The sequence below is a fragment of the Notolepis coatsorum genome (genome assembly GCF_963971535.1).
Source record: "Notolepis coatsorum genome assembly, chromosome: 6".
Classification (NCBI taxonomy): Eukaryota; Metazoa; Chordata; class Actinopteri; order Aulopiformes; family Paralepididae; genus Notolepis; species Notolepis coatsorum.
The window spans coordinates 6,652,691-6,675,599 of NC_140170.1; the positions used below are offsets into that span (position 1 = coordinate 6,652,691).

Consider the following 22,909-nt stretch of genomic DNA (forward strand, 5'->3'; position numbering starts at 1 on the left):
TCGGGAGCAAAAAAACGCAATCGGGACATCCCTACTTAGAAGTTAATTCACCTCTTGGTATAGCGGTCTGTGTTGCTGCCCGCGGTGTGGGAGACTGGGGTTGGACTCCCACTCGGGGCATCGAAGTTTGAGGTGACGTTGTCACGACCGTTACAATGGTGCCGATTGACCTGGATGCCTTGGGTGGAGTGGAGTGAGTTTGAGAGGGTGAGTGTAACGGATGGTATCGTGAAGCGCAGTCAAGAAGGGCTGGGGTGAGTACTGGTGCTATGGGTTAAACTCACTCTCACATCCTCAAAAGACGCATAGACCCATTACTTAGAAGTGAATTCACCTCTTGGTATAGCGGTCTGTGTTGCTGCCCGCGGTGTGGGAGACCGGGGTTCGACTCCCACTCGGGACATCGAAGTTTGAGGTGACGTTGTCATAACCGTTACATATATATATTTATATGAATGAAAACTGTAGAAGTTGTAAACGGATGGTTTTATATAGTTTTGCTGTTAACCCTTTCACTATACCACACTAGCAAATGGGTAACCCTTTCACTGCGACAATACAGAAGTTCTGTATCACACTAGCTCCCGCTCAGCGTCTCATTGCATATATCTCGCTTCAGCATATATACACTGAATAAATTTCTAAATGTACCTTTAAATGCCAGCATTCATCTGGCCACACCCCCATCCGCTTACCTATATAAGCAGGGGTGGTGCCACACACTCATCTCCTTCTCAAATTTCATCACAAGCAACGTGTTGCTCATATGCCCACTTGACGTGGAGAAAAATATTGGCTGGAAGAGCAATGTTTACGAGGAAAGGAAGAACAAGGAGATACGTTGACATCATATCTTTATTTTCTCTCTCACTATTTTCGAGAAAATACGGCGATATTGTCTTCGTCACTGGAGTGTCTGGAAGATGGTGATCATTCTAAAATCCTCCACCGGTTTTCGTATTGGGAGCACGCCGCTGCATGCCTCTCAACTGCAGTTTTTTGCTGTGTTGGTTGGGGTGAAACCTTTCAGGACACAGCTGAACTGTAGGACGCGCCGCTGTTGTGAGAAGCGGTGGGTTTCAGGTTGGGTGAGTACTGTTTTGCTTGCGGCTCCACTTGTCTGTTAGTGCTATGGGGGCTAACTGACAATGTTTACGAACACCGGCCCCAGATTAAGGTCTTTTGTTCAGCCTCTTAGGCAGCAGCAGAAGACCTTGATCTGAAGTCCATTATAGTTTAACTAGTGGGCCACGACCATTAACACTGGTGATCCCTGTGTTTTCTGGACGAGTGGATGTCTCTCTGTCACCGTGTTAGGCCCCATCTTTCATATCCAAATGAGAGTATTCCCTCATGAGGAGATATGGGCATAGATGTTCATTAGCGGAAGATCTGTGTTCAAAGTCAGCTACACAGGCCAGTTGGGTATTGTGCTGGCTCCGTCGGGTGTTGGTAAAATCACAGTTGTAAAACTGTGTTAACATCTTGTTTCTCTTTTCTCTTAAAAAGTGAGGAGGGTTTCAGAACGGCGGCCTGTCTGGGTGAGTGTTATATCATTGTGTACAAGTGCAGGTGATAGCTGAATGAATGAATGAATGAAAACTTTATTTAACAGATTGCAGAATGGGTACAATACAGTACGGCTCAATACATACAATTGTTAAGGGGATGCAGACCTGAGAAAGACGTTTGTCTTGTTTCCATCAGGGTCCCCCATTTTCAATTCATATAGACATATATGACATACATGACATACAGATAGTCAGTACTGCTACATCTATACATTTATGACATACCAGATTTGCAAATACAGTACTGTTTGTGATACAGAAGGAGTCAAGAAAAGGGAGTATATACATTTGACGTAGAAACTGTACATTGGAGGAGGTTGGGTGGGGGGGGTTGGGTACATTGGGATATTGACAACCATACTGGGTAATTTACATTGGAGGTGGTTGGGAGGGGGGGGGGGGGCGGGGGGCACACTGTATAAACAAGTAACACTGTACATTGAGGGGGGGGGGGGAGGAGACACTGTACAAACAAACACAATTGTACATTGAACTATTGACAAAACCATACTAGGTAAATGACTGTACATTGGAGGGGGTTGGGTTAGGATATTTACAGGGGCCAGTGTTGAATTGCAGTCTCCCGTAGGTGTCCCTTGAGAGAGGTTTTGAAAGTGGGTAGTGATCCACATTCCTTTACAGCTTTGGGTAGGGCGTTCCACATTGATGTGGCATAATTGCGAAACGTGTTTAGTCCCTTATTTGAGCCGAATCTGGGTTTAACATGATTTGTGGAGCTCCCTCTGGTGTTGTGATCGTGGTATTCACTGACCTTTGGGAAGTATTTTGACATGTACATGGGTACCTTGGTCGTGTAGTGTATCTTGTAGACCAGACCCATTGCAAGTTGTTGTACTCTGTCGTCTACTCTAAGCCATCCTAGGTTGTCGAAGTGGGCAGGGGTGAGGTGGGTTCTAGGAGTAAGGTCAAGCAGTAGTCTGACCAGTTTGTTTTGAGATGTTTGTAATTTTGTTTTTAGCGCCTTTGAGGTGCTTTGGTACCATGAGGTGCAAGCATAGTCGTAGTACCCCTGAATGAGTGCTCCTGCCAGAGTCTTCAGGGTGTTCTTGTTTACCAGAGAGGAGATCCGGTACAAGAATCGAGTTCGTTGGTTGACTTTTTTTATTACATTGGATGCCATTTTGTCACAGGAGAGATTAGCCTCTAGGATGGAACCCAGGTAGGTAATTTCATCTTTCCTTGTGACAATATTGTCACCCACTGTAACTGAGAAGCCGTCGGTCTTGCTGAGTTTGTTATTTGAACCGAAGAGAATGGACTCTGTTTTGCCCATGTGTAATGATAGTTTGTTATCAGCGAGCCATATGCAGATTCTGCCTAGTTCCGAGCTGAGGGTTTTTTCAACCTGTAACTTGTTCTTGTCAGAGACCAGCAGGGCTGAGTCGTCCGCAAACAGGAACAAGTTGCAGTCACAAGCTGACGACATGTCATTTGCATAAATTAGGAACAGTAGCGGTCCTAGTATGCTTCCTTGTGGAACACCACAGCTCACTGTGAGGGGGGGGGATAGGGTACCGTTTACCTCCACCATCTGTTCCCTCCCCTCAAGGTAGGATTGCATCCAGCTCACTGATAGACTATCAAAACCAATTGCTTTTAGCTTGTCAATCAGAATGGAGTGATTGACCGTGTCAAAGGCCTTTTGTAGGTCCAGCATGACCATGCCGCAGTATTTGCCTGCGTCCACCTCTTGTTTGATGTGGTCATTCAAATAGAGAAGGCATGTGTCAGTGGAGTGGGATGTTCTGAAGCCAGATTGGAATTCGTAGATTAGATTTTTTTCCGCTAGGTATTTTTCGACCTGTTCGTAGACTATTTTTTCCATGACTTTCGAGATGGAGGTGAGAATAGAAACAGGGCGGTAGTTGCCTGGGTCTAATTTGCTGCCCTTTTTGTGCAGAGGGGTCACCCTCGCAATTTTGAAGTCCTTGGGGACGTGTCCCTGTTTTATGGAGAGGTTTATTATGTGTGTGATGATTGGTGTGATGGCGGCTGCTGAGTCTCTGAGGAATTTGGAGGGGATGTTGTCATGGCCAGTGGCCTTGTTAGGTTGGAGGGCGCTCAGTTTATTGAGTACCTCATCTGTTGTTACCATTTCCAGCTTGAAGTCGTCCTTGCGGACCCCTAGGTTTTTGTAGTAAGCTACTATGTGTTCTACCCCATAAAGCCCTGAGTGGGAGGGTAGTTTGTTTACCAGTGTTGTGGCTATGTTTGTGAAGAAAATGTTTAAGTAATTGGCTACATCCAGCTTGTCTGTGATGAGCGTGTTGTCAGTTTTTATGTTTATGTTTGAGAATCTGGTTTTAAGTTTTTTGCTGCATCCTAGTTGATTATTGAGTAATTTCCAAAGTTCACGTGGTTTGTTTTTGTTTTCCTCAGTTTTGTCATTGATGAAATTCTTTTTTGCAGTTTTGATCATGGAGTTTACGTCGTTTCTTAGTCTGTTTCTTTCTAGTTTGAGTTCAGTCACGTGGGCTTGGAGTTCACTGCTCGTGCTTTTAGTAAGCTTTGACTGACTTTTACGAAACTCAGAGCATTTTTTGTCTCTGGTTTTCATAGCGGCCAGTATTTCGGAGTGCATCCACGGCTCAGCGCGATTTTTTACCCTGGTGGTTCTTAGGGGGGCCATGTCGTTTAGTATTGCTGAGAATTTGGTTTTGAAACCAAGCCATGTTTCGTCAACCAGTGTACCATTGAGTTCATCTGACCAGTCCAGACTCTCCAGTTCAAGGTTGAAGGCCTCGCTAGAGTAGGTTTTGAGGTCTCTAGATGTGACTGTTTTGTGGTTCTGCTTAGCTTACGTGCTAGTGGTGGCCTACTGTTAGCCAGTCAGCTGTTAGCTGCGGCGCTAGCCTGCTGTGATCACTAGGTGGCCTATCTAGGTTAGGCTAGGAAACGTTAGCTTGCTGCTATCGCTGCTTAGCTTACGTGCTAGTGGTGGCCTACTGTTAGCCAGTCAGCTGTTAGCTGCGGCGCTAGCCTGCTGTGATTACTAGGTGAGTAGGTGGCCTACCTGGCTAGGCTAGGAAACGTTAGCTTGCTGCTATCGGCCGAGGCCCAGCGCGGGTTGGCTCCGGCCCCTCGCTCGCCGCCGCGGTTCTCAACTCCCCTCTCCCTCACGGGGAGAGGCAGGGGGGGATTCGAAGCTCCCCTCTGGTCGCATGCGCCATTCGCTCGGCGTCTCGCGGGCAGGGGCGGTAGCGACCGACGGTTGGAGCGGCCGTTAGCTTAATGCTACTCTGTTGAACGTGCTTTGATTATAACATGTTTTAAACACTCTTGACTACGACGTCATCTTTGACAGAGGATGTTTGTCGAACCTGCCCTGGGCCAGGACGGCGAGGCCTGCATCAACAAAGGGGACCATAGCGACGGGTTGGAGCGCCGACGCTGGCCGGGTCGCCTAAATATTAAAGGCAACCAACTTGTGTCTAACCACGCCCAACTTGCGTCTCGCCACGCCCCCGCGGCGACGCGGCTGCAGCAGAGCGTAGCGGCTGAGCGTAGCTCGGCCGCGGAGCGGCAGAGCGGAGCTCATTATATGCCAGTAACCGCCCCTTATTCAGTATCCAGAAATAGCTCAATTGGCAAGACTGCATGGCTGTGGATCCTACGGCTCGTTGCTGGCGAGTTTGATTCCCTTCAATTTGTTTTTAACGTGCATTCGCATTCTTTCGCCGTTTCATTTCGCCGGTTAAGTTTAGGCATTGTTTCGGAGGGGGCGGCTAGGTGGTGTAGTGGACAAGGCACTCGCCACCAGTGTGGAGACGCTAGGATTCGCGTGTTCGAATCCAGCTCTCCACATTGTTTTTCAGTTTGGCTGGTCGTCCGCAGTAATACACATTGGCCGTATTACGGGGAGGGAAAACTGAAGGGTGGGGATCGAACGTTGTGAACAAGCGACTCCTACAAGTCGGTTGGTGCGCCTGCGCAGTAGAATCAGGAAGTGTCGGGGGCAGCGTGAGCCTCCCACGCGTTACTCCTCGACACTGAGAGATCGAGCTGCGCAGGTGAAAAGATGCGACTGCTGTTACCTCAAGTACCGGAGGGGACTTGTGCTATGTATGACTTAGTCCACATTGCAGCCGGCTTGTGGGAGGCAAGAAACAGCGTTCGTGACAGGGGAGGGTTGAATTGGATGATACGAAATTGGGATGGGAGAAAATATGGAAAAATGGGAGAAAAAGTGGATCAAAAAAAAAAAAGGCATTGTTTCGGAGTTGGTTAAGGTTAGGCATTGTTTCGGAGTTGCTTAAGGTTAGAAGGGTTAAGTTTAGGCGCTGTTAAGGAGCTGGTTAAGGTTAGAGTTTGACTTAGAGAATGGCAATATTTTTTAACGTGCATTCATTTCTCCGGTTAAGTTTAGGCATTGTTTCGGAGTTGGTTAAGGTTAGGCATTGTTTCGGAGTTGCTTAAGGTTAGAAGGGTTAAGTTTAGGCGCTGTTAAGGAGCTGGTTAAGGTTAGAGTTTGACTTAGAGAATGGCAATAGACAGCCTATTTCCGCGCTGCAGCGCGAGGCAATAGACAGCCTATTTCCGCGCTGCCGCTCTCTCGCGCTGCCGTGGTCACATGGGCGTATTGGCCAATCAGAGAAACGCTTTACACAAGTTGGTTGCCTAAAATATTCACGCGGCCGGGTCGGCAACACAGAACGGCTGTGTTTACTACGGTGCCTTGAGACTGCACTTCGTTGATCTACGCTCCGGGTAGGCAAGGTTTGGCCAGACCTTATACACTTCTTCTGGCTTTCCCTTCTAAATGTTTTGTAAATAACGATGTTTTCCAAAACGAGTGTTGCTGCACTACATTTAGGATACGACGCGAGTTATGTGTGAATTGTCTTGTCACTGGTATTTAGCTTCTCCATGCAAATCGGGTTGTTGTTACAGATGTGAAAATGATCTGGTTTGTTGTGTTGAGAAACATCATGTGTGTTTATATGTACCGTGTACTCACAACTAAGAGGGTTAACTGACCTATAAAGCTATGCTTAGTGACAAATGAGTAAAGAATGATTCTTTTCTCAGCCTGTAATGACAATGAACAGTGTGTTCACATATTAACAGGTTTTCCTGTTTTAACTGGCCGTATTAAGGGTAAAGTAGGAGGATTGTGTTTCCCCCCGGTTCCCTGGGGACTTCTTCATCCTCCTATCAGACATGTTGTTGCACTACATTGTGTCACTGTGTGGTAGGGATACGATGTAACTCTTAGCTTGATTGCTGAGGTTGTGCTAAAACTGCTGGAGAAACTTTATTTTCCTAAAAGAAAAGATTGTTTGGTCGCTTTCGTGTGTGCTTAGCAAGGCCTGTGGCCGATACTAATCGAGAATTATGTATTCTCTCATTATGAAAAACGGCGTTCCTCTGTAGAGTGTTTTTGCCATTTTTTGTAGGTGATGATGGGTTGTGTGTGTCATGTGACCTACAACTGGGTTGGACTGGCCACAGAAGCACATGTGTAAGTTTGGTACCGGGGCTCTTGAAGAGCCCTCTCTATTCTGTGTTTTTTCCTTAGTAAAAATCAGATAGCAGGTTAGCTCATGCGCTGTGTGAAGCTGTCAGACGCTTCATGGAGCTGACTATGACTGTGTCATACTCTCTTTTTGTCATTACATCGTATCATGGGTGTGGGGTCGTAAAGGGGTGAACTGGTAACCTTTCCTGCCCCCTTTTTTCTGTTGGTCAGGGGTAAACCCCCTGTCCTTCAAGGTTCCTGTCACGTTGCGGTTCGGCACGTTACAGGGTGAGGGGGGGAGGGGTGGGAGGGAGTTTCCTGGTCCCACGGCCTGGAATATTGGGCGTGTGCACCGCAGAAATTCCCCCGCCATAGAGTACGTCACTGTGCGCGTCTCTGTTGGTAGGACTTCCGTGTGCTGTTCAGGTCCATGTGATGGATCTGTTTTGGGGGGGTGGTCAGGGCTCCTCCTCACCAAGCTCCTATTCGGGCCTTCTGTGAGTTGGGACTCCTCCTTCCATGTGAGGGAGCCTCCTTCAGAGTACAGAGCCTCCTCCTCAGATTGTCAAGGTGAGTGGACCCTCAAGAAGGAGTCCTATTCTATTGTGTATGTATTCGATTCAATTCGATTATTGAGTGTGTATGGGTTCAGTGCCTCCTCCCCGGAGAGCCCTAAAACCAATTTTTTTCATGGCTCAAGGTGCAATATATTCTTTTCAATCTGTACAGCTCGCGTGGGAAGTCTCTCTGGGGATTCCCGTCTCCTTCCTATGGGAGGGTGGTGGGATGTAAAAATGTGAAAATATTTTACCCCCGGCTGTGTAGACTGGGATACATACTGTTGGTGCTTCCTGGAGTTGGAGTTAGGAAGTGTCACACCCCTCTTGTTGTTCCCCTGGGCGCCTTGGGGATTCAATGACAGGTCTAAACAGCCTGTTCATTGATGTGGGTGTGTCCCGACGCATGTATAGTGCTAGCTCGGGGTGTTCTGTAAACAGGCGACTGACTGGCACGCCTTGGTTGCTTGAGGTTAAAGCGGCGTTTTTATAAAGCAACTGGGATGGAGGTTTTTCCTCTTCCGACGACCAAATCCGACGACCTGGTTTGGTTATCGACGGATTCTCGTTCATATCTGGGGGATGATGACGGAATGGATCTGAACATATGTAGAGGGGTCTCACGCCCTGGGGGTGGGCCACCGGGCGCGGTTCGCCCGAACGTCTGGGTGGTGCCTTCTTTTCATGTTTAAGATCAACACGCATATCTGCCCCTTCTCCTGGAGTAGGCATGTCGGCGTGGTTAGGGCACGGGACTGGTTCTGGTCACGCTGGTCCGGATCAGTTGAACCCGTTGTCCGCCGGGGATGCAGATCTGCTGTTCTGGTACCCTGAGGGACTTGGGTTTTTTTCAGGGGGAAAAATACCAGGTCGGTCCGTCACAGGGTTAAGCACTATGGAGACCCTGGTTGGGTACGTTTTTTACTCAGCACTGTCGTAATGGCTTACGGCCATGCCAACCTGTACACGCTCGATCTCGTCAGATCTCGGCCGCTACACAGGTTGGTCCTGGTTAGTATTTGGTTGGGAGACCGCCTGGGAATACCAAGTACGGTGTGCTTGGGGCTGGTTCTCCATTCTTTTTCGTTCCTCTCTCACGCATGGCGAAGAGGGGCCTGTTGGGGTGGTCTTTGACCTCCTCTGGTGACCCTGTGCTTCCCGTATCGCCGGGCCCGGTCCGAAGTAATGTTTCGTCGACCCGTAGGCCTGGGTTAACCCTTTTTTGAAAACTGAAACACTTGTACTGCGGTATAGCCGGTGTATACCCGCAGGTGTGTTTTGGAGTTTTTTCTTGAGGGGTTATAGGAACAACCACCGCATTGAGTAACACCAAGGTGGTTGATTCCCTGGTGTGTTGGAGCAGTGTCAACTCCCGGGTTCACCGGTTGAGGGTGCCCCTGCACGTTCATGACGTCTGCCAATCGTGTCAGCCTTTTCTGCCTCAACCCCTCTGGGTGGGTTTTTTTTAATGGAGGCTTGGTCATGCAACACCGCCAGCTTACGCCCCTTCCGCCGGGGCGGCTGTGTTCAGCTGTCTCCTCTGGCGCCTGTCTTTTCCCCGGTGCGCTGCCTGCTTCCGTTGGTTAACCTTTTTTGTGTGCTTACGGCCATGCTGACTGCCTGTTCTGCAGGGTCAGTGTGCCAGGCGGTGTACTATTGGGGGGACAGGGCCCGCTCGGCTGAGGGGCCTTTGTCCGAATACGCTGGCGATGTGGGGGGCGGGGTCACTAAGTGCCCACCTGGTGGGGTCTTGATGCTGGCATCATGGACTTCTCCGGGCCCCCGTTCCAGGGGGTCCAGTCCCTTTGGTGGGTCTGGGTCTTCCTTCGCGCTCCGCTGCTACGGCCTTGCCACGGGGTTGGGTTTACCCTTGACCCCGTGATTCTAGGGGGCAGTAACGAGGTTGTTCCCTCCGTTCGTTCCCGGGTGGCATGCGGGTTGTGCGTGTGTGTAGTCGTGGGGTCAGGCCACGGTCTGCTCACCCTGTGCGTTGAGTTGCTTGAGTGCCTCTTCGCACGGTCGGGTCCGTCGCCCTCCCGGGAAACCTCTAATAGGGGGGGTGCCCTCCATTAGGGGGGGTCGGGGGGGCTCGGCCCTCCCTGTTCTGATGGTTGTGGGGGGCCTTCAGCGGGGTGTATTTGTCGAGCTTCTAGCTCCCGCTCAGCTCCTATTATGCAATGAGACGCTGAGCGGGAGCTAGTGTGATACAGAACGTTAGGTTATGACTATAACCAAGTTCTGTTAACACTAGTGGACGCTCAGCGTCTAGATGCTGCTGCGGCCCTTGATTTTTCATTGGGGTGAAATTTGTTGGGAAGGAGATTGTGTGGCACCACCCCTGCTTATATAGGTAAGCGGATGGGGGTGTGGCCAGATGAATGCTGGCATTTAAAGGTACATTTTGAAATGTATTCATTGTATATATGCTGAAGCGAGATATATGCAATGAGACGCTGAGCGTCCACTAGTGTTAACAGAACTTGGTTATAGTCATAACCTAACGTTAACCCTTTCACTGCCACACGACAAAGGTTTAACCCTTTCACAACCAAGTGAAAGGTTAACCTTCTGTAGTGTGGTAGTAAAAGGGTTAAGCCAAATGTCCTATAACTTCAATTCATCAAGTATTTCTACAGTTTTCTTTATTCTACGTTCACCGTGGAGACATGCTAGAAGATAGAAAATCTTCATGAATTCAAGGCATCGTATGATGGGAGGGGGCGGGGCTGCTTTCCTCCGGAAGTCCACTACCATCTCCACTGTCTTTAGAGCATTGAGTTCAAGGTCTAATTGCAGGTCTAATATCCAATTGCACCGACCTTTTGTTTAGTGCTTGAGGCTCCTCAATCAGGCACAGTACCTGACTGTCAACATACCAGCTGAGATCTCTGTGAGGCATTCTATTTGGTTCCTTTTTTTTTGTAAATGACACAAAAGAAATGTGTTTGACTTTTTTGTTTGTTCTTTGTTCTTTTTTTATCTTTAATTTTTTATATACATTTATTATTTGAACGGCTTAAGGCTATATATGTACTTGATGTTTGTTTGTTATGTTGCATATTTGAAATAACCTTCACTCAAATCAAATCAAAACAGCCCACACCTTGGGAACCACATGTCTATGGTTTACCTTATGACGACGTCATGAATGTCAATGATGGCTCCATAGTGTGATTTAATCAGGTTCCCTGAATTACCGACCACGGCACACGTCCTGCAGCGCCGGGGGCTTGAATCCATGAAGGTCAAATTGTTTGGGAAGAAGTTGAACAGCTTTTCCACAGCGGCTTCGTAGGAAACATCGTGTCTGTCAGCCTGTAAACGCTGACACAAACCAAACAAGACAAGTCAAGTCAAGTCAAGTCAAGAGTTTTAATTGTCACGGCATACAGGTATACAATGAAATGCGGCTGGTCTTGCCCGCGACGATGTGCAATACAGTGGTACAACATATAATAGAATCCAATAAAATACAGTGGTACAACATATTAATAGAATCCAATAAAACAGTGCAATAAACAGGTACATGGTGTGCCATCTCGGTATCTGTACATTAGTATTTACAGAGCATATAGGACATGCTAGGTAGCTTTAGTAGTGCAATACACTGTTCCTGATGTTATACTACTTTAAGTGGCCTTTCCTCTGGCCATAAGTGTGCATGTGTGCGGCATGAGTGTTAAAGTGGCTGCTAGTGTGTGAGCGTGCTCAGCGTGCGTGTCGTGTATGTGCTTGTGTGTGGATAGTTCAGTTTCTGTGTCTCTCAATGTTCATTGTTCAAGGCTCTGATGGCCTGGGGGAAGAAGCTTAGCCTAAGCCTCTCCGTCCTAGTAGCTGGAGTTCGCAGGCGTCTGCCTGACCTCAGCAGCTGGAACAGGCTGTTATTGGGGTGGTGGGGGTCTTTCATTATCCTGCAGGCTCTGGATTTGCACCTCTTGTTGTATAGAGCCTGCAGGGGGGGTAGCGCAATACCCGTGGTACGCTCGGCTGAGCGCAACACTCTCTGTAGGGCCTTCTTGTCCTGTGCCGTGCTGTTCCCATACCAGGCAGTGATGTTTCCGGTCAAGATGCTCTCTACAGCTCCTGAGTAGAAGGACTGGAGTATCTTCCCCGATACTCTGAACTTCCTTAACTGTCTCAGGTGGTAGAGGCGCTGCTTCGCTTTCTTTACTACTGTGTCTATGTGTGTTGACCATGTCAGGTCCTCTGAGATGTGGACCCCCAGGTACTTGAAGCTGCTCACCCTGTCCACGGTAGCCCCGTTAATCGTCAGTGGTGTGTGTGTCTCCTGCTGTCCTCTCCTATAATCCACGATCAGCTCCTTCGTTTTACCAATGTTCAGGAGCAGGCTGTTGTCCTGGCACCAACGTTCCAGTACCTCAACCTCCTCTCGGTAGGCCTTCTCGTCGTTGTCCGAGATCAGCCCCACCACCACTGTGTCGTCGGCAAACTTCACAATGGAGTTGGAGCTGAACTTGGCCGCACAGTCGTGTGTGTAGAGTGAGTACAGCAGGGGGCTTAGAACACAGCCCTGGGGGGACCCGATGCTCAGGGTGATGGTGTTGGAGGTCTGACCCCCCACCCTGACCGCCTGGGGTCTTTCACTCAGAAGACATGTGGCTTCAATACACAGAGTGTGTAGGAGGGGGGGAGGGGGTCAAAACTATTTTGTAATGAATCCATGATTAGCCTACATTACAACATTGTTTAGATCAAAATGAGTAAATCCCGGATCACCTCTGAGGGCATATTGCCAACTCATCATCTTCTCTCAATAATTTCAAACTTTTATTATTATAATTATATTCTTGAACATTATTTAATTAGCAATCTTACTTGTGTGTTTTTTTTATATAGGTGAGGACTTTGTATCAGCCCTGTATGGTTTCCTTTCTCACCTGCACACAAGTTTCGTTGTGTACTTTTGATTTGCTTTAGTTAACTCATTGGACGCCAGTCACGAGTATAGTCGGGTTAACTCACCGATGCTTGAGCGTCAATCACGAGTATAGTCGGGTTTTAATCGTTATTTCTTTTATTAGCGATATCCATTCATTTTCATCCATCCAACCTGATGTTATCGTTGGGAATGGGTCTGAGCTCCCAAAAGGGCAAATACCGCCGCCTATCGTCTCCCGGATGGTATTGCACATCATTGGATTGGATTGGCTGGGACTGTGCATCAAAAAAAAAAGTCCGGTCCAGGTTTTCCTTCTCGGGCATCCAGTATCGTATACCACATTGACTGGGGACACTCTGAGCAGCGTGGATTATGTGTTTTGGATATATAACGTTGGATCAATAAACGCGATCAATATTTGGAATGGCGATCAGGAATTGGATTAATCTTTTTGCAGGACATCAGATGTGAGGTAAGGACTCTATGTTATCAATCTTGGGTTAATAAGATGTTTCTTTCACAGCGATCACACCGTGTCTGTGTGTGTGTGTGTGTATGTGCGTGCCGTTGGCGCCGACCAATGCACGGATAAGCGATTTTTCAGACCGCTTCTGTATCGTGCATGAGGACACATATACTCTCGATAATCTAGCATTTATTTGAAAACGATTCATAAATCAAAAAACGTGTTTTGTGTATTCCACTAAAGGGCTATTATCGCGTCTTTCTCTGGAATTACTAGAAATCACCAAAACTATACTCGTATTCAAAATGGTATAAAACGGAAATGTACAGATGAAAAAACAATCCGTTTCGTACATGTTGACTGCAAGGAACTCATTGATAAGCGACGTGTGTATTAGACCCATAGCCATAATTTAAGATATATTCACACCTGAGTGAACATAACGAGGATAGAGGTAAGACTGACTCACAGGGGTATATAGATATGAGGATAGAGGTAAGACTGACTCACAGGGGTATAGAGATATGAGGATAGAGGTAAGACTGACTCACAGGGGTATAGAGATATGAGGATAGAGATGAGACTGACTCACAGGGGTATCTGTACAAAAGACGTGTCGCTTACCTTCCACCACACGTGGGCGTTCCCCGAATGCTTGTTTTCTCTTGTCAAAAAGGGATCAATAGATTTTTTTAAACGTGTCTCGTTGTCATTTGTTATGCATGTATGACAGGCACAACATGTGGTTCCGTCCAGAATCTCAGAATATTGTCCTCCCAAGAACACGTAGGCGGTGATGGCGAGGCTCAGCAGACTGGCAGTAAGTAAGACTCTTATGTATTTGACATTCATCTTGGCTGTGGGCTTCATAGCAGAGCAGTCTGTGGATAGTGAGAATATATATATATATTTTTTTACCAAATATTTTTTAATTTCTTTTTTACATAACATACAACAAGACATACCAAAACACAATAATAAATAATGTAAAGAATAATTGAAGCAGTCAAATTTATTTAATAATAATAATAAGAAGAAGAAGAAGAAGAAGAAGAAGAAGAAGAAGAAGAAGAAGAAGAAGAAGAAGAAGAAGAAGAAGAAGAAGAAGAAGAAGAAGAAGAAGAAGAAGAAGAAGAAGAAGAAGAAGAAGAAGAAGAAGAAGAAGAAGAAGAAGAAGAAGAAGAAGAAGAAGAAGAAGAAGAAGAAGAAGAAGAAGAAGAAGAAGAAGAAGAAGAAGAAGAAGAAGAAGAAGAAGAAGAAGAAGAAGAAGAATGATAATGATGAACAGACAATAACAATAACATTTGGGGTCACAAGAGAAGAGAACAGGAACAATTATAATAATTTATATATATACAAATTATAAAAATAGAAAAACATTATATACAAAGCTGTCGATTGAATGTGAAACCTCATGAAAAATAAAAAGATTTAAAAACAAATAAAATATATATAAACATTAAAAAAATAATGGTAAAAGACACCATTTCCCCTAAACCCACCCCCATTCCAGGGCCCTCATTTATCAACGTTGCGTACGCACAGATATGTGCTTAACCTGTGCGTACGATCATTTCTAAGCAAAGTGTGGGACTTATCAATTTGAACTTGTGCTTGACTTTGTGCTTATATCTACGCACAGCTCGGAGCATGCGTAGCTGGCGCCCGGTGGTAGAATATGTTTACAACGCAGAAATAAGCACTGACTGCGCTCCGCGTATAACTCAACTCGTTATTATTTTGCGCATAGATGCAGAAATACGGGAACGTTTTGATTATATTTAAAAGGCTTTGCCATTGTTAAACGTAATAAGTGGAACCCCGAAGCTGTAAGCAGAATACAAGTCATATGAACACCCACGAATCGTGGGCCACGATATGGTGTTCTTCCCCCTTCCTACTGTATAAGAAAAAATAAAAAACACATTGCAAGGAGAACAGAGGTTATTTGTTGAGTGTATGTGTATTACAAAACCCTTGCAATAAATGTGTCTTAAATGAATGAAAATACATGCTCTGTCTATCTCTATATCGTGTGGGTGGTATCATGACTTGTATTCTGCTTACAGAATTTCACTTATTTCGTTTTACAATGTCAAAGCCTAAATCAAAACGTTCCCGTATTTCTGCAATCTATGCGCAAAATAATAACGAGTTGAGTTCTAACAAAGAACGTATTACATGCTGGGTGGGCTATGATATGAATATGATATGATATAAGGTATACTGGTCCGTCCGCGATGATAGCGAGGAGTCGGATAGCCATTAAATACCATTTGAGAATTAATGCAAAGCGACGGCCTATATACATATTATTTAATGTTTTCATAAGCGTAAAGATACAACAGCTAGATTAATGATCAAGTTAGTTTATTGTGCAGGGTTCGCAGGGCTGTGTCATGTGCTATTATATAATGTGCAAGTTACTGTTGCATAATGTAGGCTATGGGCTGGCTGCTATTATATGTAATTCATATAGGCTACCTAATACCGACAACAAAATAGATTGTATCATATGCCTCTACACACATCATATTATACCCGGTAGCCAATCCATATTCCATCATGGTTATAATAATGACACACCAATGCGCCAAACAGACAGTGGTTAACGAACGGTCTTTATTAGTATTTTGAGCTGTCCAGGCAGAATTACAGCAATGGTCTTTTAGGGAGTGGTTGATATCTCACCATGTACAAGTCCGCCAGCATTTTATTTATTATCCCATAACACACGGGTTGTCCGGTTGTGTCTTCTTGGTTCGGCAGCGCCTCTGTGAACAATCTCTCAGAGTTCGCTCGGGTCAGTCCATTATTTCACATCCCATGGGGGTGTCCATTACCATATATGGATAATCGGGGGGGTTCTGGTATGCAAATACGTAAAACCGTGCACGAGCTGCAGCGTAGGATCAAAGTGATATTTATCAAGACAGGTGTGCGTACGACCTGTGTACGCACGTGTGATAAATCCAGTTTTTTTTGTGCGTACACACATTCTAAATTATGTGCTTAAGAACAAAGATAGAACACTTTCTAAGAATTGTTGATAAATGAGGGAGGACCTCTCAGGACCAACCATCCCAATCTGAATAACGAGAATATTATTTTAAATAGGTCTGAGCAAGAAAGAATGCGACCTAAAGTGGAGCCCCAGGGAGCTTGGCTCCTCTCAATAACACATAAGCTCCCCTGAAAACCTGATTTGTGACATTTTGATGGTGTTACACAGCCACAGCCAGGGCCTTTTGCCGCGTTCACGTTACGTGGGAAGAAGCGGAAGAACCAGAGCACATCGCGTTGCTACAACTAGGAAGCCTTCACGCGTTGACTCGATGAAACGCCCACATCCATACTTCAGCAATTCGTGACGCGAAGTGGGAGATATCGGGGTCTATAAAAAAATCCCATATGTCCTAGTAGGAATTACCACTAGGAGGCTGACGTGAATGGTTTTTCCCAGTCGGAAGCTGGTTCTTCCGCTTCTTCCCACGTAACGTGAACGCGGCATTTCTCTCCCCTGTCTATCAGCAGGTCCCTCCCCGCTACCATATATGGGTCCCTCCATATTCCCGCTTCCCCCTCAGCCTGCCTACCTGGGCCAGTCTAGACACCTGAGACACATCTCATCATCACTGAGCCAGGATAAGAGGCCTGCACCCCTGCCACAGGGGCGGATTTAGGATTGTAGGAGATCCGGGGCTTAGCCCAGATAGGATTTTTTTTACTTCGACACCACAACCTTTAACTTATACCACCACCTTAAAGCGGACAAAAGGCACTAGAGAAGACTTACATTCACACCCTTTAATTAATGAAGCAAGCTATAATAATTTATAATAATAATAATAATAATAATAATAATAATAATAATAATAATAATAATAATAATAATAATAATAATAATAATAATAATAATAATAATAATAATAATAATAATAATAATAATAATAATAATAATAATAATAATAATAATAATAATAATAATAATAATAATAATAATAATAATAATAATAATAATAATAATAATAATAATAATAATAATAATAATAATAATACACTGTGTTTGTATAGCACCTTTCATACAAGAATTGCAGCTCAAAGTGCTTCACAGCAGTACAAAAAGACAGGCATAAAATGAGCACAACATTGGCAGATCAAGAGCAATGCATAAAGTGCAGACATAAAGCATAAAATAGATAGCAGTAAAATAGACAAAGTCAAGGTAAGACATAGAACATTAAATCACATCGTTTTTCATATTAGGATCTAAGATCTAGGGTTAACTCGATAAAATAGTTAGTAAAATAGAATAAAATAATGCAATAGTGCATTGCAATAAAATAGTTATCGTATTTTTTCGGGAGGTTGGTAAGGAGTGCATTACAGTAGTCGAGTCGGCTTGAGATAACGGCATGGATCTGGTTTTCAGCGTCCTTTTGATTTATAAATGGCCGTACTTTAGCTATGTTTCTAAGGTGGAAGAATTACGTTTTTGTCAACTTGTTGATTGTGATTTAAAGCTTAGGTCTGAGTCTACCATAACACCAAGACTTAACTCACTCAAATACAGTTAGCAGCTGGATAGGCTACAGATGGAAATTAGCTTCTGCTAAATCTGGTGCAAACATATTTTCATGTAACAATGATTAATTGTCCAACATTTTAAATTTTTTTTTGAAAATAGATTCAGGGCTTTTCAGAAAACATTCGGGGCTTGAGCCCAAGTAGCCACCCCCTAGCCCGCCCCTGCCCTGCCACTCCTGGTCTGAGTGTTGTTTCACCTGTCTTGGTATTAGGACTCTTATCTGGACCTCTATACTCTATATATTTATAGCGGCACGGTGGTGTAGTGGTTAACACTGTCGCCTCACAGCAAGAACGTCCAGGGTTCGATTCCCGCTTGGGGACCAGGTTTCCATGATGCCAGGTACCCAGGTGGGGTATCTCCCAGGCCTTTCTGTGTGGAGTTTGCATGTTCTCCCCGTGCTCGCAAGGGTTTCCCCCCCGATAAGATAAACCCAATGGAAAAACATGCACAACAGATCGCTGCCGCTGTGGCGTCCTTGATGAAGACGGACAGGAGCACTTGGCTCACGTTGACGCCCTATCTGCTCCCGGCTGCCCTTGGGGGGAAGGACAACGGGATGGGAAAAGTGCAGAGAGACATTTCATCGGTGACTCAGTGCATGTGTGTGTGTGTTCCTGTGCGTCGCCCATCTTGCGTGTGTGTGTTAAAAACTGCATGACAAATAAAGACTTCTAGTCTTTATATATATATATATATATATATATATATATATATATATATATATATATATATATATATATATATATATATATATATATATATATATATATCTAACCCCTGTTCTCCTGTGTGTAGGATCACACAATCTCCTAGTTATATAGTATAACTGTATATTGTATAGTATATTGTATAGTAGTGTATATAGGACTCATTACCTTTCATTCGTAAGCTTAGCATTGTATTGTATTTTATCTTAGTACTTTTTATCATGTCTATTTTATTATCTATTCTATTTTATTCTATTATTATTGGTCTTTTTTTGCATAATCAAGGCGGGCATGGCCACCTTCATTTCACTACATGTCTTGTGTATGAATGTGACAAATACATCTCTTGAATCTTGAATGACTATAATAAAGGTCCAGCTAATATGCTACTCCTAACATCACCATCCAGGTGTAGCAGCACTATTATATCATAATAACGTCACTCACTTACTTTCTGTAACCCTGTCCCCGGATTGCAAAAAAGACATATATAAAAGGTATATGACGCACATAATATATACGTATATATATATATATATATTTAAAACAAGATAAAAAAAGTTATTTCTAGTTTGACCGTAATTTTTTATTGAAAAGTCCCAGAGCAAGGCAATAGCAGCCTCCTCTGCGTTTTAGGCTATTGCCAAACTGTATAGCTTGCATGTCCATTTAGAAGTATTGAAAACAAGTGTGATAAATGTAGCCTACTTGATATAAGATAAGACAAGATAAGATAAGATAAGATAAGATATAGTGAATAACCTTACATTTGCATTTTGGTGTGTTTGACTATTTGTTTGTTTGTCTATTTTTGGATTAACGTTTATTGTGTTTTAGTTGAATATTCCATTCTGAGAATATGAAAATGTTTTCCTACCTGGTGATGCCCTTCTGGGTGGAGGACAGGCGACGAGGCAGCTGCAGTGGAGGAGTAGCTACTAGTGTAATTATTTACTGCCTTTTCAAAAAGGGACAAACCAAAGTTACACGTATGCACATGACCAACGGTCCCACCCTCATTCCTGTGTTGTGGAGGGCCGCCAGGAGCGTACAAACGAGTTGAACACGTAGAGTAGAGTCGTAACCAGAGTAGAGTAGTAACCATGTAGTTGCATAAATCTGATTGATTGATGTGTAGGAATGTCTTCAGGAATTTTCTCACATGTCACAATCACTTCTTATTTTTAATAACTAAACTAAGTTTCTGACGCTCTTAAGTAATATACAATACATCACTATACAATGCATCACTATGCCTCACTGCATCACTGAGCACAGAGTGACAGTTACCATCTTCCTGGACTCTTACTTTTGAAACAGCACTGTGCAATATTACACCTACTGTAGACTTCAGTATATTTTTACTGTATTTATTTACTGTATATTTTATTCTATTTTTATCCTATTTTATTCTATTCTTATTCTTAGGCTATTTGTTTTGTTATTCTTATTCGTGACTTGTTCTGTCTAAATGTTTAATGTGAGCGATTTGCAGTGTCACATTTCCCTTGGGATAATAAAAGTATTTCTATTCTATTCTATCATTTGCTCATAAGCAAAAAAGGGAACGTATACTATTACTGTTATGTAATGCTGTAATGCTTTTTAGTTTCTGATTGTTCAATGTACCCCAGTAAAAGATGGGAGGTCAACTTCAGATAGTTCATAAAACTTAGTTTAGTTAAAAATAAGAATAAAGAGAGACAGAGCACAATTACAGATGCCAAGTACAATATGAGGAGGTATAAATATATATTCATAATTAATTATATGTGACCAGGCACAGACTTTAGGGTCATATGGAGCAAGCTTCAAATACAATTTCGACGGATACTTTTCAATCTATGTCTTATGGATCATACTGATACCACACCACTCATTCCTGAGCAACAGGGTTTCCAAAATACCAAAGCCATTTCTTAGCCATTCCGAATGCGACGTCCCACATATGGGACGTTTTTCGGACTTTTAGCAATCGACACTTTGGCGACCCCTAGTGGCTCGGGTGTGCATATTTTGCAATACAATATATATATCGAATAAAATCCCCATTTGTTGCCTGTGGATAGCCCTTTCAGGTGACAAAATCCATTCAGCGATTCTCGAGTTACATGCCGGTATTTGAGGCTTGTGCAAAGTACACGGTATTGCGCAAAATACCACTCCTGACTCAGGCTGCAGTAGTTCCGTCAATCTAGATCCGATCTCGAAAATGATTGTGGATCGTTGTAGCCAATGAGTGTGGCTTTCCAATGATACCCCACATGGGGATCTAAAAAAAAAAGAAAAAAAACACGAAAAACACGATAACAGGAAGAGCAAAACAGCCGAATGAATTGAAGTCTATGGGAAAACTGAGTTTTTCTTTGTACACAGTTTACCAAAATCACTCATAATCACTCATTTCTGAATGGAAACCTTATGAAATTTGGATATGTACTACATAAGGCTTCAGGCTATGGCTCAGTCTGGATTTGTAAGCCATACCACCTTCTGGGGAAATACTACCTCTGGATTACTAACTACTACAGAAAAACTTGAGTAACAAGTTTTTCTACAACTCAAGTTCAGACCTATGTAACTCTATTACATTAGCACTAAAAGTGAATGTTCGGAATCAGAAAGTTTCGAATGTCATCTTTCAAAAGAGACCAGGCTCATGCATGTGCTATAAGTATAAAATGTTGTTTTGGTTTGCAAAAAAAGTATGCAGTCCTCAAAAACGAAAACTAATATGGCCAATTTTGGGGGCGCTTGCTAAGAGGTTAATGACTACTTTACCCAGAAAGCAATGTATAACCCCCCCCCCCCCCCCCTCTTGACACCTTCAGTCTGAGAGCATCAGGCCATCATGATGCTGATTGACTTCACATATTTCATCTTAATACAAATAGCCTGAGACCTAAACTGACTGAAATCAAACAGTTGTTTTTAAACGGTAAGGCTAACATATTGTGTTTCACAGAAACAAAATTAGACTCATCTGTACAGGATCCAGAGATTGAAATTGAAAACTACTCAATAGTCAGGAGGGATAGGAACCAGTATGGAGGTGGCGTCTGTGTGTATATACACAAGGATACCAAATACATCAACCGTACTGACCTTAACCATGAGGAAATTGAAACTGTTTGGATTTAAATCTTATTAGACAGGGCGAAACCAGTACTAGTAGGCACAATCTATAGACCACCAGAACAGAGTGGCTTTTATGACACACTTGATGGGTGTTTAGCTGGGGTGGAGGGGGTAGAACAAATTCTTATTGGGGACTGGAACACGGATATGCTGCGTAAAGCAGCACCCGTCTTCAAGGCCTTCAGTAGATTTTCTGATCTGCACGGTTTCAGCCAGCTAATCACCCAACCCACAAGGGTATGCGATTCGACACAAACCACCATTGACCTCATTTTGACCTCTGACAAGTCAATGATCTCCAATAAAGGGGTGATAGCATGCGGGTTAAGTGATCATTATATGATTTTCTGTACCCGCAAAAAGCTAAAACAGAAGGCCGGCTGTCACAAAACAGTCACATCTAGAGACCTCAAAACTTACTCTAGAGAGGCCTTTAACCTAGAACTGGGGAGCTTGGACTGGTCAGATGAACTCAGTGGTACACAGGTTGAAGAAACATGGCTTGGATTCAAAACAAAATTCACAGCAATACTCAACAACATGGCACCCATAAGAACCACCAGGGTTAAAAATCGCGCTGAGGCATGGATGCACACTGAAATACTGGCCGCTATGAAAACCAGAGACAAAAAATGCTCTGAACTTCATAAAAGTCAGACAAAGCTTTCCAAAAGCTCAAACAGTGAACTCCAAGCCCACGTGGTTGAACTAAAAATTCAAAGAAACAGACTAAGAAATGACGTAGACACCATGATCAGAACCGCAAAAAGAAATTTCATCAACGACAAAACTGAGGAAAACAAAAACAAACCCCGCAAACTTTGGAAATTACTCAATAATCAACTAGGCTGCAGTAAAAAACTTAAAACCAGATTCTCAAACATAAACATAAAGACGGACAACACGCTCATCACAGACAAGCTGGATGTAGCCAATTACTTAAACATCTTTTTCACAAACATAGCCACAACACTGGTAAACAAACTACCCTCCCACTCAGGGCATTATGGGGTAGAACACATAGTAGCATACTACAAAAACCTAGGGGTCCACAAAGACGACTTCAAACTTGAAATGGTAACAACCGATGAGGTACTCAAAAAATTTAGCGCCCTCCAACCTAACAAGGCCACTGGCCATGACAACATCCCCTCCAAATTCCTCAGAGACGCAGCAGCCGCCATCACCCCAGTCATCACACACATAATAAACCTCTCTATAAAACAGGGGCACGTCCCCAAGGACTTCAAAATTGCGAGAGTGACCCCTCTGCACAAAAAGGGCAGCAAATTAGACCCAGGCAACTACCGCCCTGTTTCTATTCTTACCTCCATCTCGAAAGTCATGGAGAAAATAGTCTACGAACAGGTCGAAAAGTACCTGGCGGAAAAAAATCGAATCTACGAATTCCAATCTGGCTTCAGAACGTCCCACTCCACTGACACATGCCTCCTCTATTTGAACGACCACATCAAACAAGAGGTGGACGCGGGCAAATAC

The 22,909-nt window shown here is 44.1% G+C and overlaps 1 protein-coding gene across 1 annotated transcript in view; it reads right to left on the reverse strand.

Annotated features, from left to right (window-relative positions):
* Positions 1–19,197, reverse strand: part of LOC311230610 (CMP-N-acetylneuraminate-beta-galactosamide-alpha-2,3-sialyltransferase 1-like) — a 33,688-nt gene extending 14,491 nt beyond the window's left edge. Inside the window, exons 1-3 of the mRNA XM_084316939.1 lie at positions 19,149–19,197; positions 13,598–13,854; positions 10,738–10,931 (exon numbers count right to left, since the gene is read on the reverse strand). Coding sequence (XP_084173065.1) covers positions 10,738–10,931; positions 13,598–13,843 — 440 coding nt within the window. The 5' untranslated portion in view covers positions 13,844–13,854; positions 19,149–19,197. The remainder of the gene's footprint in view (positions 1–10,737; positions 10,932–13,597; positions 13,855–19,148) is intronic.
* Between the last annotated feature and the right edge of the window lie 3,712 nt (positions 19,198–22,909).